This window comes from Quercus lobata, chromosome 3, assembly GCF_001633185.2.
Source record: "Quercus lobata isolate SW786 chromosome 3, ValleyOak3.0 Primary Assembly, whole genome shotgun sequence".
In the NCBI taxonomy this organism is placed as follows: Eukaryota; Viridiplantae; Streptophyta; class Magnoliopsida; order Fagales; family Fagaceae; genus Quercus; species Quercus lobata.
The window spans coordinates 54,434,013-54,451,329 of NC_044906.1; the positions used below are offsets into that span (position 1 = coordinate 54,434,013).

A 17,317-nucleotide genomic window follows, 5' to 3' on the forward strand; every position below is an offset into this window, starting at 1 on the left:
CTTTTCTCTCATTAGAAATATCCATATAGTCAAATAAATCCTATATATCAAGTGACCACTTAAGATAATCTTCCTTATAATACAAGGATTAAAAGGTGAAATTCTTTTATCAAATCCAAAATCATTATGACTGGTTCAAGAGGAAACTAACTTACCAATAGGTTGGTAGTTATATATTTGTGATAGTTATCTCTATTATTTCCACGCCTATGATTCTGAACAATCTCTAATAGTGTGAGTGCTTATTGCACTCTACCTAGTACTTGCTAGGTGCATTAAAACTAAAGGAATTTGTCTCTTGTAAGGAATCCTTTGTGAGTTTCGTAACTAAAATTGCTACCAAACTAGGATAAGAACTATACTTTGATACCAACTAGTCACAAACTCGTGCAATGCACAAGATAGTTTTAAATCAAATGTTAACATGTTCAGATTTAAACATCTCTCTAATTTCAATTATTGAAAGCTAAATTGACTCTGATATAGGATGAAACATGTAATATTATGAAGTAATATTAAAAATGAGATAAATACAAATATTATGAAGTAATATATTACAATAATCATAATGTACTTTTACATTTGGTTTAATAAGTATTACAAAAGAACATCGCACAGGAATGCTACTAATTTTTTAATTAACAATAAATAAAAATTATATCCATAATAGGACATGAAATATCATTATTGTCCCAAAAGATGACACATAAATCATAGTTTTAAGCTGAAGCTCCTTCCAACAGTTTTTAATTTGAACATAAGTCCCAATACCATGTATTTTTGCTATGGCTTTTTTTATTTTTCAATTTCATTTATTTCATGACTTCCACTAAATATTCAATGTATTCATTATATTTAAAAAACGTTGAAGTAAAGTTGTATCCTCAAATAACTAAATAAAATAGTTTAATTCGATTCTGTTTCAATTTAAAACCAAATTGTGCATAAAAGCAAAAAAATTTCCTTTGTTCCACTATGTCTTTAGTACCAAAATCACAAATCCATTAAAACCAAATTGTGCATAGAAAATCTTAGAGATTGAAAGACAACTTTAAAGTGTTTTTTGTATCTTCTTCCTTTGTTGCTTTGTAGTAGTCCCTGAATATGCCCTTTTGTTTTCCTTGAGTACAGATGTTGGTGTGAGTTGCACATTGCTTTGAACATCAAGTTTTTGAAATTTTGTACAATCACCATCTTCTTCAGTTGATAAGTTGTTGCTACATTCATTTGAAGTATCATTGATGTAAGCCTAGCAATAGAACAGGTTGAGGAATGTATTACAACATATACATCTTAAATATCATCTTTGTGATTTTGCTAAATTAAAGAATACGTATTTCTGCCATTTTATCAAGCTGAATTGCTTTGTCAATTTCTTTGAAAGAGTCAAAACGTTTCTTGACGGAGTAGAATTCCCATCCATACTTGAGATTATAGTCATTTAGTTGTATTTTTCTTCTTAATTGAAGAAAAATATAGCATTCACATACTAACTTTAGAATAATAAAAAAATAAAATAATAAAATAAAAAACATGACTATTTGATAAAATACAAATTGTACATAGAAGTAATTAAAACAATAGAAATCTTGAGATGAAACAATTAAACCAAACATAAAACCAAGTTTGAGATAACCAAGAAACTTAAATATGCAATCATATTCCAATTTCAAATTCTTTCTACAAACATATTACCAATAAATATGCAATAAACAATACAGAATAAAGGAAAGACTAGTAAATATCTGACTTTCCTCGTCTTGTAGTTGAATTACCAAGTAAGCCAGATATCAAAATGCTAAATCCCTACTTGCAAAACAGTAAGAATCCAATTTTCAACCAAGAAACATTAATAGAAGAGAAATAGTGTTGTGCAGAAAGTTTGAAACAATGCAGTGTAATGCAGATTTTATTGAAACAGTGCAGGGTAGTGCAAATTTTTCTTTTTTAATCTCCTTCATATCATCAAACAATTTGATTGTGAGAGCATGCAGCTTACCCTCATAAAAAAATAAAAAAATAAAAAAAAATGAGAACTCTTCCTATATATGTTATTTTCTTCAAGAATTAAATAGATTAGCATAAAAATTTTAATGATTCTATCCAATGAAAAAACAATCACCTGCATCACCATAGTTGCTGCTGTTAGCTAACTTTAACTCATTTTTTCCATAGTGACCAATAATTTATAGAGGCAAAGGAACCCAGATATTAAAAGCAAAAGCCTAAACTAAATCCTCTAGTTGATTTAAGAATTCCATTTTGTTTTATACAGTTACTTTCAGTTATAGTCTTGCAACCTTGCAAGTATTTGAATGTATCTTATCTAATAATGTATCTTATCTAATCAATGTGTCAGCTGCATCATACCTTGCATGTCCATATGTTCATGTGTTTGAAGACAAAAATAATGTTGTTGAGCAATACAATATTCAATTTTGAAAAACTAAACAACACTGAAAAACTAACCTCAACGTACTCCACACCAATTTTGCTAAGATTATCAAGAATGTTGTGTGATGAAAGCAAGTTGATAACTCCACCTCGCTTAGTTTCCACTAAACAAATTCAAACCCATAGCTCAATTTCCACACACAAAAATTCAAATTGATTATCACCATTTTAATATCTATTTAAAATATTGAAGATGTAACTCACTTCAAAAAATATTATCGTCAAAACACACTACTAAACTCAGTTACAAAGTTCCAAATGTAAGACTTATCTAAGCGTGTGCACAAACTCAATTACAGATACAAAAGAAACACAACTAAAACAGCACATATTAAAATAATAAGCCAACAGTAAGCTGTTGAAGTTACAGAAACCAATAACTGTCACATAAAAAGCTGAATAAATCCCTCTAGAATTACAAAACAACTGACTTCACCATCTGTTGCAAATGCAATTCACAGAGTTCCATCTTTGGGATAGCCCAAGACAACAAAGCCCCACATTCTAATACGGGTTATAACGTATCACACCACTTAATTCCAAGATACATCTTTCAATTTATGATACAGAAGAGAAAATAAAGCTCAATACAGAAAATTTTATCAATATATACTCAAAAACATTTTGCAAAAAATAGTAAATTGACCCAAAACTACCTACTCAAATCAATAACACATTCACAAAAGAAAATTCCCGAGTATATGTATAATGGTGTTTTTGTTAAGGAGTGAAAAGAAGTGGAGCAACTATTATGACAAAGAATTCCATTAGCGTAATCATATTTATAATGAGAGTAGCAGAACACAAAGTGCTTTAGAAAATACCAAGTACTGACACATAGGTGGCTAAGAAAGTAAGTCCACTTAGAAGCACTCTGCTTCATGGAATAGGATATTCTCCAATTACTAATTCTCATGGAACAATGAATTTTAGACTCGAATTGGAAACATCAAAAGAAACAAAGGGAAATCCATAAAGCTAGATTGTTGGGGTCATCTATAAAAAAAAAAAAATATATATATATATATATATATATATATATTCCATTGAGAGTGAAAGAAGACCAGCTATTTCAAGCATAACCTAATCTTTAAAACCTCAATAGTTCTTTTCATCAAAGTGAACTAATTCTAAATTAATTTGAAGTAAACAAAAGCAGATCAAATCCTAAGTCATAATTCTAACATTAAATTGATTGAAAGCAAGCATAAATGCAGACCAACCATAGACTACCACTAAACAAATTCAAACCCATAGCTCAGTTTCCATACAAAAAAAAATCAAATTGATTATCGTCAAAACACAGTACTAAACTCAGTTATAGAGTTCCAAACCCAAACTCAATCAATTACAGATACAAAGAGAAACACAGCTAAAATTACAATTTAATCAACTCTAGAATACAAAACAGAAATCAATGAAGCTGGGGTAAAAAATCTCAGAAAGGCTAAGAAAAAAAGCTAAGAAATCCAAATTAAACGTATACCATACCTTTAATCCTATTGCAAAAACTAAAATTAACAACAATTTATAGCATAATAACATATTACCAGTAAATTTTATTTATTTCAATCAACCTAAACAAATAAAGACCAATAAAATTATGGTATATAACACTAATAACCTAGAGGTCAGAGGTCAGTTCGTGCTTTGTGTTTTTCAGGGAAAAGATGGAGAGGTTGAGAGAGAGTTGAAGATGAAGCAGATATCTTCGATTTTGCACGGGTTCAACATTAATCAAAACCAATTATCCAAATACCTAAATTAAAGAAAATCAAACCAAATACAAATACCTAAATCTAAGATAACAAAAATTAAAATACCTGAATCTCCTAACCTAAGGAAATAAATATTACAAGAGAATGATCTATGTATATGAAAGTCTGTCGGTCGTGAGTAGCGTCTTTCTCTTCAAAATGAGCATTCAATTTATCCTTTCACATGTCTTCCTCTCCTTGTGATGATCATAAGTTAATTCTCGAGAAGCAGGTATGTCCTTTGAAGCAAAGAGCATTATGTGTGGAAATCTCTTGTCATCATGATCGTACAGGACGTTTTGAGCAAAAAGGTTAGGAGAACTACTATGATTGATAAATCTTCCCACATTCCCAGATTGTGTTGCGTCGATAATGTAGTCCCCATCAACTGAAATTGATTGTGAACGCCAAGGGATTCCGTTTTGATAGTTATCTCTATTGATTCTTCGTTTGGCTTCCTCATCATGAAGGATTTCTCCAATGTACTCGCATATAAAACTTCCTGAAGGAATATAAGATAGTGTTCTAACACCCCATCCCTTCAATTCAGTCTTGAAAATCTCTAGTTTGAAACGGCCATCAAGTTGGCTCACTCTATTCATGCAAGAGGAAGAGCACTTACATGAAGGACCACACTCATAAACAAGGGACTTCTTTTTAACAATACGTCCTTTGCTATCATATGATATTTCCCCTCCATTTCTCATGGCACAAAAACATTTGTTTGAATCCAAGCATCCATCTATGCAATCACAACCAATTGGTGTGAACAATTTGTAGAACTTTGGATAAATAATATTGGCTATGTAATGGAAAAATGGAGGTCTCTCATCATCTTCTGCATTCACTACACGAATGGGAAGCTTCTCTTTTCCTTGTGAAATATCATTCACACAAGAAATATTTGCATTCACTGCACGAGAGGGAATCTTCTTTTTTCCCTGTGAAATATCATTCACGCAAGAAATATTCTTCTGAGCTTTAGACTTTCTCAATTTGCTCAATTCTTCCAAGGTAAGCTTTGGTTGTCCTAGAATCCTTTCGAAGGAAAACCTGAAGACAAGCTTACCAAATTTCCCTCTTTTTTGCCAATAATCCTTCACGAGGTACAAGCCACAGTAGATGTATAAAGATTCTGAAGACTGTTTGAAACCACGAATTACCCTTACAGGTTTTCCAGCTTCTAAACTATTCTTCAAAGCAAGATTTCCACGTGTGAGTTTCTGATCTTTTGGTACCGTACATCCAACCCCTGGATTTCCACCTTGACCTGTATAAGTGAAGGAATCAACGGATTTCATGACATTGTCATATCGACCGGAATCAAGAATGCTTGTGGCATATAATTTTCCATCCAAACCCTTCAAGAAATCGATACCACTTTGAAACTGATGATGAAGACCAATGACATTCATTTCAGCTGCAGAATAAAACACATCACCAATTTCAACTCCGGGAACGGGTCCTATTCGTTTGCTCTTGTTAACGCATTTGCCTTCCATCTCAAGCTTCATTGCTACTTTTCTCCCAGTTGTACAGTTTCTTTTTCCTGCCTTCGCCATCTGTTCTCTCTGTTGAGCCGCAAATGATTTTCTATGCAGCTTCAAAACCTCCTCCACTTGTTCGCGACTTTTGTTAGCTTTGGAATCCTCGGAGAAAGCACTCTGTTTAGGACTCCAAACATCCTCTTGTTCTTTATTCCTGTGGATTTTTTTAGCATCTCGACCACAATTACCATCAGATATTAATTGTTTGTATTCTTCACTAGACTTTCCATTGAAGACACCAATTTTAGAAGAAGTAAAAATTGGTTTTCCACAACCAGGACTAAAATGTTCTCTCAAACTTCTTGGTGAATACTTTCCTGAGGAAGTTTGGGACGACTGAGGAAAATTAAACTTCTTTGAGTGGGCAGCACTTCCAAGTGTCTTTACAGTCAAATTACGATCTTTAATTTTACATCGATCAATATGAGGCACATTGGCTGTTAACTCTCTTGGCAGGTTTTGAATAGCATCAATTTTAGAAGATGTAGAAACTGGTTTTCCACAACCAAGACTAAAATCCCAGAATGAAGGCATGTCTCTCAAAATTCTTGGTGAATACTATGAGGAAAATTAAACTTCTTTGAGTAAGCAACACTTCCGAGTGTCTTTAATCTTTAACATATCGAGCTACAAACTCTGTTGATACTCTTGTCAGCTTTCGAATAGCATCAATTTTGCGCTCAGAGTTGGAAGGAAGTCCAAACTCTCCTTCTTTTGTAGCCATTAAGAGCTATTGTTTGATTTTTAAAAGTTGTGAAGGAACACCTATTTAAAAGGAGATAGATTAGACAAACTGTATGTCAGTGCCCAAAATTATAAATGAAAATTAAGAATCTATAAATAAAAATTAAGCATCTATAAATATATTAGCAAACTTAATTCAATCTTTAACTAGGAATGACAACAAGTCAGGTTTGGGGCGGATTTCTTTATCCCCGAACCTGCCCCACCACTTGTAACCCGAATCTGCCTTGTTAACTAAAATTTTTTTTTTTTTTTTCACACCCATACCTGCCCCTACGGGCCCCCACGGCCCCACCCCACCATGCTCCTTCAGGGCCCAATCTAAAGGCCCTAAACTGTGGCCCAATCAAGACATTGCTATCACAAATCACAAAAAATCATAAAAAATAATAATAATAATAAATAATAAAAACAAACAAACAAAACATATAAAACAACCCAAGTATTTCCTTTTTTCATTGAAATCCAGTAGTTGTAAATGAAAAGGAGATGATTTTATTACAAGAACTATATTACATGAACCCAATAATAGAAATATTCAATTGGTTTAGATATGGAAACGAACCCTAAAAAAAAAAAGTGGAGAACAAAACCATGACTGAGAGAGTGAGTTGTCGTGAGTGATAGAGGGAGAGTTGGCATCGACGGCGTTACAACAAGGTAGAGATGTAGGGCTGAGAGAGTGAGAGTGAGGCCGTGAGGAACTGAGGCTGGGTCAGTGAAAGTGAGAGCTTGAGGGTAGTGGAGGGCTGAAAGAGTAACAGTGAGGCCATAAGGGATTGAGGGTTGGTCGTTGAGGGTGAGGCCATGAGGGACTAAGGGTGGGTTGGTGAGGGTGAGCCCATAAGGGACTAGGGTGGGTCGATGAGGGTGAGGGTCAAAGGGTGAGAGTGAGAGCTTGAGGGAGGGTGGAAGTTGAGAGAGTGAACGTGAAAGTGATTAGGGTTTTCAATATAGTTAGGGGTATATATAAACTTGGGTATTTTAGTATTTTTAATTTATACGGGTCGGGTCGAGTATGCATAATACCCACACCCGACTCGAACTCGCTATAGTTTGAATTAATAAAACCTAAACTCACCCCTAATGTTTCATAGGTCTGGTGAAACCCGCCCCATTAGGGTCGGGTCGGGTACCCGCGGGCCAGGTAAATTTTGCCATCCCTAATCTTAACCAATTAACAAGACTAACGTTGTTCATCTAAATGGTTAAACATTGATTTTAGTGAATTAAAAAATATTTAATTTTTAATAGTTTTTATTTCAATTATTGCCAAAGCAACTAAACATGAGAAAAAAAAGGTATCATATACAAAATTAAAAAACCAAAAACAAAAGCAAAAAGAGTTTGGCAACTAAACATGAGAAAAAATATCATACTTAAATTTTAAAATTAAAAACAAAAAACAAAAACAATAGGACTATTTAAATACTATTAATAATATATTTAATATTAAAAATAAATAAATATATTAATATAGAGAGAATGCGCGGTGCGGTGTAGTGCACTGTTACTTGTGTTATGATGTAGTTATGCCATTTTGTGAGTAGTTTTGGTGCGATTTATACTGCTGCTTGATGAACACCCCGAATAATAGAACTCTATTTTTAGTTGGATAGCCTTGAAAAGGCCAAAAAGTTAAGGAATAAAATCATAAATGCTATAAAAATACAAATCAGCACACCACCATCCAAAATAAATAAATAAATAAAGGTAAAACAAATCCTTCAAAAGAAAATACTAGAATAATAAGAAAATATTCACCATTTAAATACATATCTTAAAGAGATTAAAAACTGTATGCAAAAAAAAAAAAAAAAAAAAAAAAAAAATAAAAAAAAAAAAAAAAAAAAAAAAAAAAATAATAATAATAATAAATTAAAAAAATAAAAAGAAGAAGAAGAAGAGAGAGAGAGAGAAAGCACTGATAACAACCACCACAATATTAATTTTCATCTGGTATTCGATTAGCAAAGAAAAAGAAGAAGATTTAGAATGAATAAAAAATAAGTTTCAGAAAAATATAATAAAGAAAACAAACTCTATACCTGTAAAAAGAATGAAGCAAGCAAGTGCGCACTCATGTGGTAAAGAAAAGAACACCACCCTTTGTTTTGAAATAATGCCCAACTCTCTCTCTCTCTCTCTTCCTCTTTGGCACTCACTCTCTGATTTCTGAAAGCATAATATTGTGAAAAACCTAAGCATACTGTGTCTTTATATAGGAAGGCCTTAGTCCCAGTCCTCTGTAGACTAGAAGTCCAACGAGTTCAGTATTTTTTTTCAAAATTGAAATTATTCCTAAACCGGCTCTGTCTCCGTGATAATCGTTTCTTTTACACCACGCAAGTACTAAAAAAAACGAGGGTTTTTTATGGAAGTATTTATCTAGTGTTATGCGGTGCAGGATAAGGATGTAGACAACATTGGTTGACGCGTCCCACTGTATTACACGTCTCAAATAGGTCCAATAACATTTCGCCAAATCGGCAACAAGGAACCGACATTGCGTAGGAAATTGTAGCGAATTGTGATTCATATTATTATGAATTAAAAGGGTGTGGTTTTTCTTTTCTTTTTTCTTTTGAATCTTTACATCTATATATTATGTTTTATTGTTTCTCAAAATATATATATATATATATATATTTTGTTCTATTAGGGATACTATAGATTATTATCACTTATCAGTATATCAAAGAGATATTTTGTAAATATCTCACAGAAATTTCAAAGCCAAGATTAAAATGGTAAGGAGAAAAACCTAAAAATAAATATTGTGTGCATCTCACGTAAAAAAAAAAAAAAAAAAAAAAAAAAAAAAAAAAAAAAAAAAAAAAAAAAACTACGTACCTAAATTCCTCTAGAAATTAAATATAAAAAAAAAAAAGATTCAAAAGAAAAATAAAGACCTTTTGTATAAAATTATTTCACATTAGTAATCAATGAAAAAAAAATATATTACATTAGCAATGGGCATAAATAAAGCAGTATTAACTCTTTAAATAAAAAAATAAAAAAACTGTATTCATGTAACATAAAAAAAGGAATATATATACACACACTAGCCTCTGAGCATGCACATTTGCAGCTATTATAATTTAGAAATATATACTTTTTTCAAACAAATAAAAATGATAAACTTTAAAAATGAGCAGTAATTGTAATTTCTTTTTTGAACGTGAAGGGAAAAAAATTCTAAATTTTAGGAGTTATATTTTTGAATTCAAAATGAAATTTGTTATTTGACATTTATGACCCTATTTCTAAATGAAATTACTCTTCATTAATGAGGATATTTTTGAATCACAAAAAAGTCAAATTGAAAGAGGAGAATCTTCTTTTATTTATATATATATATATATATAGAGAGAGAGAGAGAGAGAGAGAGAGAGAGAGAGAGAGAGAGAGAGAGAGAGAGAGAGAGAGAGTGTGTGTGTGTGTATAAAGCTTTTGTATTTATCCAAAGAATTGATAAGGTAGAAGAAGAAAACTGATAAGAACAATTAAAGTATTATATGGATCTAAAAAAAATATTGCTATATTTTCATTTTTATTTTTTAGAGAAAAATTGTTTCAATTTAGTGCAATCATTTAGCACAACCATGGGCTCTAAGCCCCATATTAATATAACTATGGATGCATAAGTCATTGGAGCTTGCTACTAATTTTGTTTCATCCTCGAGTTAATATTTGAGATCTGAAATCTTCTGTACCAAGCAAACAAATGTTTGGAATACTAATTTTTTCCACATTTGCAATTCATCACTTGAACTACAAAGAAAATTTAGAAATCTTTTTCTTTGTTTCATGCAAACGACAAGATCCATCAAATAAGAGTAAACTCCATCAAATATGTCAACCCCAATAAAATCAATATCTTGTAATATTATGTGTTTCTAGAAATCAAATGGATTATATAACTTATGAGTCATGGGCTTACCATTTGTTTTCATTTTGAATTGATAATCTTCATGGACACTACAATCTTGATTTCGACATCCATCTCTATAATAGGATCTTCATTAATATCCACCAGAATCTCGATTTTAGGATCTTTTTCTATAATATGATCTACATAATTTTTTTTTTTTAAATTCTATATTTTGTTATTTGACTTCTACATAATCTTCAAGGAATGTATTTTCTTCAACATGCAATTCCCCCCCTCTCCTTGACGGTGGATTAAAATAGAGCTCATCAAAATAATTCAAGTATGAACTCGTTGGCCAGTAATCTTGCTTTATAAATGACAATATTACATCACAACCCTAATAATAAAATTCAATAGCAAGCATCTTTCTCATCCTTGGCTAAAAACAAATTTTATCTTTACCTCGTTGAATTCTATGAAACTGTATTCGTTCCCTCCAACTTAAGGCATACCGACTAAGTTTAAAAAAATGTGTAACTTTTCTCGCATGAGGAATATCCATATAGTCAAATAAATTCTATATTATCAAGTAATCACTCAAGAACATCTTTCTTATAAGAACAACCATTAGAAGTTGCAATTCTTTTATCAAGTCCATAATCATTTTGAATCTAGTTTGAGAGGAAACTAACTTACCCATAGGTTGCCAATTATATCTTTGCAATAGTTATCTTTATTATTATCGCCTATGATTCTAAATCGTCTCCAATGGTGCCATCTTAGTAAAAATATTTGTGAGTGTTTGTTCTTAACCACATACTACTTGCTATGTGTCACATTGAAACAAAAGGAATTTGTCCCTTGTAAGGAATCCTTCGTGAGTTCCTTAGTGAATTGCTACCAAACCAGGATAAGAACAATACTTTGATACCAACTAATGTGGGAAAAAAGCCATAAAAAATAGAATACGTCTACCTCAAGTTAATATCCTTGAATCCACCAGGAAAATTCTAGAATCCACCAAAAAATAAAAGAAAAAATTCTCTGAAAACTTTATTAATATGTGTAGAGTTACCAAGCCCATAAGTTGGGCACGAAGGATTTGTTTACCAATATTGTATCTCGACCTTACACGTATGTGTGAATAAATTGAGAAGATGGTAGACACGGGTAAGAGGAGTTGCGCCCTAAGCACACCAACAATGTGTACCATGCACATCTACAAGGTTATGAGGATAAGGGGGACACATTCTGACGTACTATGCTGGACATCGAGCAGTGCTGCACCGGACCTCCTCACTTGTTAGCATCTTGCTTGGACAACACAACAATCAACAGGCACATATATCTCTCTCAATGGCCTGGGGAAAGGACAGCCCACGACCATGGCTGGCCTTGTCCTTCCCTTTCCACTCTTCTCCTTCAAGTGATTCTCTTTCCTCTAGCAGGTGATCTTGTACTATCACTAGTTGTCCTTGCAAACCAGGTGCCTTTCTTGTACTATAAAAGAAAAGGACACTAGTCATACTAGGAAAGGAGAAACAAGGAGAGCAAGAGGAATAAGAGGAAAAAGATAGAAGCATACATTGAATAGAGGGTAGTGGAAAAAGTGCAGTGTTGTAATTTATTGGTTTTTTTTTATCAGAAGAATACAAAATCCTTGCAGGAGTAAGGACACCACACTACAAAAAAAAGAGTCCTATACCCACATTTTTAAAATGCGGCTATAGCTCCTGAAAACGTGACTATAGGTTAATTCGGGCTAGGGCTGCATTTTTTATAGTTGCGTTTCTAGCCATCGTCTTAAACTTGTAACAACAGGACTTTTGGCCAAAAAACCTTGCTCCTCACCATGGTTTTTCACCCCCTATTTTCTAAGGGTTTTCCACGTAATCATTTGTATTTATTTTTTATTGTTAGTTCATCCTCATTGTTCCCTTGTTCTTAATGGTAAAGAAACACTATTACAAAGCTTTGACAAATGGTGTTTAAATGTACTAGGGTTACGGTTTAGAGCTGTTTATTACACATTATCTAAAAATCTAATTTATACATACAATATGAAAGTTGTTCTTAATTTTTATTTAAGAGCTTGGCTCTCGATAACTTGATTGATAAGAAAAAATATTCTAAAAGAGATCTTAATTAATACTCTCCCATAGTATGACTCTATTTTGACAAAAAAAGCATTAAGAATACCTAAAATCAAGTAAACAATAGCCTTACCTAAGATTTTGAAAATTATATGAAAATATCAAAATTAATAAATAAAAAAGATTATATGTCATAAACTATCCTACATGAAGAGTTATCATCATCTACAATAAACAAAGCTTAGTTCATCACACTAAGTTCATCTTTTATGATGTTACGGAAGCTACAAGAAAACAAACACGTTAGCTTTTAAATGAAAACCTTGTATCCACAAAGGGTTCTTTGAATCTACAAGGTGATAGGGTTCTGGAATTTACCAAAGAGAAACAATAGAGAAAAGTGTAGACACCTCATTTCATTTTGATCTGTATCCAGCCCCCCCCCCCCCCAGTCTCAATGATGAGAAATCATATTGCTACCAAAATTATCAACATTGTGTGTAGAACCCAATGAGGATGACAAGCCTAAATATGACTTAATATTGTTCAAACACAAGCCCAACTATGAAATATGGAAGAAACCCAAGGTCCAAAAGCCCATTTTGACCTAATTTGACCGAGGTTGACAAAGAGTGCATATGCACCCAATCTGTGGCGTACACACTCTCTGGACAGAAAGCCTCAAATCACTTCATTTTCATTTAGGTGAGATTCTAAGTCAACCAGCTTAATCAACTGGCTATCCAAACATCTCATCAAACCCTAGACACCCATTTCCCTTATAAATACCCCTATTTTCAACATCCAAATGGTCAAAAAATTAAACCCTACCAAAACTTTTTCAAAATTCCCTCAGAATACCTAACCTAGAGTTTTAAGGCTAGAAGGGCAAAAGGGTTGAGTATTAAATTGATCTTTAAATCCTTGTTGATTTGAAGGTAGCCTCTTTCTCGCTTTTATTCAAACTTCTAGTTGGTTCAAGCTTGCAAACACATTATTTAGGGTCTTTTAGTCAACCCTAATAAATCATTCAACCCATCCTCCCATACATATAATTGCAGTAGTTGATTTCTGATAAGGGGCTGGTCAAAACAATATCACTGTAAGTGCTAGAAGGAAGAGATGTGGATCTTTCCCATGTTCCACACTCTCCTTCTCGATTCTTGTTTCTTTTATACTTCTCGTTGTTTTTAAGTCTTAATATGTTGTTTTACATGTACATAATCAAAGAACATGTAAATCTACCTCAATATGTGTACGCATAGAATAAGCTGCATATACATCCATATCCATGTGTACACACTTTTTAGACGACTAGGGTTCTTGCTTTGGTTGTTTTTCTAAGAATCTGTTTTAAACGTACACTGATAGAAGAGTGCATACACACCTTTCTTACTACTTATGCCAATTTGGGCCCAAACTAGATGCCTTGCTTTTTATGTTCTATTTATCATTAATGTCATGTTTTATTATCTTTCCATATTTTTTTTACATGTCTTTAATGTGTATATCCTAATTTATTTTGTTTCCTTTTCTATGTGATAATAAATGCAAAATACCCAAAATATCTTTTTTCTTTCCTTTTCTATTTCAAAACCCTAATTCACTCTCTCTTCACTCTCATCCAATCTTTAATTCTGATTTGAACCCAATAAGGCAACTAAAAGTCTTAGAGATAAGTAAGGAAATATTCCAAACCTTAGAAGACTTAATTACTATTAAAACTTAAAGTCAATAGTCAATAGTCAATTAGTATTCAATTTATTTGAGTCTAATTGGCTATTCAAATATAAGGAAAGTATTACAAGGGGACTTTAATGCAATCAAGGTAATTGATTTGAATTTACATAGTAATATTAAAAGTCAAATTAATCAAGCCCTAATTGATCAAATCTTCTTTATCCTTAAAAGATACAAATCCCTAATGTCAAATCAAGACAACTTAAGTCTAATAAAAGAGAAAACATACATCAATTAATGAAGATTCCACTTCAATTAATACTTCCTTCTCATAGGACTTAAACACTCATTGGAGTAAGACTCTCAACTCTGTTTGGTATCCACATGCACATGCATGATTGAATATATGCATGCACACACTTGAATGTCTTGCCATGCTTTCATCCTATTGTCTAGCCATGTTGTCTTCCATGTCATGCCTTGTTTCTTTAAGTTCATTGGCATGAATCAGTTTCTCCTTCCATGATTCGTTGTATGTATACATGCTTACATGTATATGTCACTTTCCATATTTATCTCACCTAACCTATAGACTACACCTAAGTCTAGACGCAAATGCACACTTTTGAACCTCTAGGATAAATCTACCTCCTGTCCAAATCAAGCAACAATATATAAAGGCCAACTACAGCTAGTCAAGCTTGGGGTGCCTAACCTCTTTCCATCACGTTATAGACATCTCATTTTGTACCCCTTACAACTTGAGCCCTTGTTCTCCAATGATGACATCACTTGGAGTCCCAAGGTTGATTTAGAACCCAATCTTGTGAATCTTTAACTTGAAAGATGTTTTGGTAAGAAAAATGGGCAGGAAAACCCTAAGCATGTGCACGCGTGTTCGCTTTAAGTATGTGCACGCATACATCAAGCATATGAATGCATACCTCATGTATGCACATGCACTTAGGGTTTTAGTTAACTACAATGAAAGTATTTGGACATAAAATTTTGTAAAGTGAATCCCATATCAGCTAGGAGCCGGCCTACACCCCTTATGATCACTATAAAAAGGCCCCAAATGCTCTTTTACCAAAACACATCAAATTTACTAGAAAATAGTGAATCAAAAATAGAGTTTATTCCAAATATCCTCAAGTAAAAGGTTTACTTAGGGACTACTTTGGTGTTAACCTTCGAGTTTTAAGTTTAACTAATCTTCTTGGATTTGTTCTTGATTAGACTGAGAGGAACGATCAAATTAAAGCTCTAAGGAGTTCTAGTATTTGAGGTAAAGGTCTAACTTTGTCTCTCTCATTTTTGTTTGTTTACTTGTTTTTCTTTGTGTTTTATTGCTTTAATATCTTGTTTTTTAGTTTAGATCGTTTACTTTTCATATTAAAAGCATGATAGGTTGCTAGAATTCTTGTTTTGCTTGCTGTTTTTGGGCATGTATGCGTGCGCGTGCTTCATGCATGCATGCATATACTTGTAGCATGCGTATGCATGCACATGGGATGCACACGCATGCTCATGGCCCAGAAACCCAGAATTTGTGTTCTTTAAGTTTTATTTGCTTTGGTAAATTTTAATCACTCTTATTTTCTGTTTGACTTAGTATTGCATGTTTAAACTATAAGATCAGTAGAATAACATGTTTTACTTGCTTGTGATTGATAAATTAAAGATTAGGGTCTACATGTCTTGGATGAACAATATGAACATGCACATGAACATGAACATGCATTGATGCATAGGTGCTCTAATGCAGTCAGGTAAGTGAGATAAGTAATGCATAAATCATATGAGCATGCATTTGATTACTGTAATATGAGTTGATTGCTTATGACGGATAAACATGATGAATGCTTTGATGATTGAATATGCATGTGATGATTCTTAATGCTACTGCCTTGTGAAAATGACTGTATGTTTTGCATGTTGCCTTTGGATATTATGCATGAACTGATTAGATGAATGGTAGGACTTTATACTATGTGTTGTAACAGGATGATACGTCATGTTGAGTGCTAGATGTATGTTAAAATATGTGTGAGTATAGAATAACATTTTAAAGGATCCTTTGATGGGATTAGGATTTGAAACAAAATGAGTGGAGGCCAACTTATGGGTCAGGTGGAGTTAGGTGCCTAACACCTTCCCATCCCTATACATAAACTTTGGATACGTGCTCTGGTAAAGATCAATCATTCTACAAGAGTGCTATATACATGGTTCCTAGACCTAATCTAGGTAACAACTCCATTTACACTCTCTACTCGGTCCACCTTAAGCCAAGATGTACTTCACATGAGGAAACCACGCATCACAGGCGCTTGCACCCATACCTATACCATAACTCTGGACCTTGTCTGGTAGGAAGACCTTCATGAACTCAATCTTTGGTTCCTGGACATATAACCAAGTGGCGACTCCTTTGCTTCTTTTTAAGAGGCACCACAGACTCCTAAGCTCATGTCAGTTTAAGTCTGAAATAGCTTTTATGGAGATTATGTATCATGCACCCCGCTTTCATGAGAAGGAACTGATATGCCGATATGTCATCTAAAGGGAGTATGGATCACGGAACTTACAAAAGTCTAAATTTTTATTAATCTGAAAACTAAATTACCTAGGAAACCACAGTGCATTTAAGGATGGGCTCCTTTCCCCTTTTTATTTCTCCCGTTATCTTTAGTTTTAAAACGGATGCATTACATTTTGCAATTATCTAATCTAAGGGTGTTCATTAAGCCACGTCACATGAGCAAAGTTTTATCCCATTTAATAGAGATTAACACAAAACTCTGCTTCCCATGCTCAAAATTTTCACAAAAAACCATTCCACTAAAACCTTTGAACAACCCACTAAAATATTTAACAATTCCAAAATCTTCTGATCATTTGAATTCTAGCCTAGCAAAGAAGATTTGCTTTCTATTGAGTATACCCAATACACAAATCTTCACATCATTCTAGCTTTAATGAGACCACAAAGCAATCCTCTGTCTAGTGAGACCACAAAGCAAAACCCCTATTGATTTCAACAACTTGAATGGAATTCAAAGTTCTGAATTCCAAGAGGTGCTCAATCATTCTTTGCATTATTTCTTTGTGTTTCTTTTTTTTTTTGCATAGTTTTTATATTCTTTTGCTAAGTCTTTAACTGAT

General features: G+C 32.9%; 1 protein-coding gene across 1 annotated transcript; it reads right to left on the reverse strand.

Moving 5' to 3' along the window:
- Nucleotides 1–4,289: 4,289 nt before the first annotated feature.
- On the reverse strand, nt 4,290–8,636 carry LOC115978625 (histone-lysine N-methyltransferase, H3 lysine-9 specific SUVH5-like). The gene is made up of 2 exons (XM_031100458.1): nt 8,551–8,636; nt 4,290–6,523 (listed from the first exon to the last, which is right to left on the reverse strand). Exon 2 carries the CDS (start codon nt 6,290–6,292, stop codon nt 4,379–4,381), a length of 1,914 nt encoding a protein of 637 aa, XP_030956318.1. The 5' UTR covers nt 6,293–6,523; nt 8,551–8,636; the 3' UTR covers nt 4,290–4,378.
- Between the last annotated feature and the right edge of the window lie 8,681 nt (nt 8,637–17,317).

Coding starts and splice junctions, on each gene's coding strand:
- LOC115978625 (XM_031100458.1), bottom strand. CDS start 6,292: ATGCCTTCATTCTGGGATTTTAGTCTTGGTTGTGGAAAACCAGTTTCT.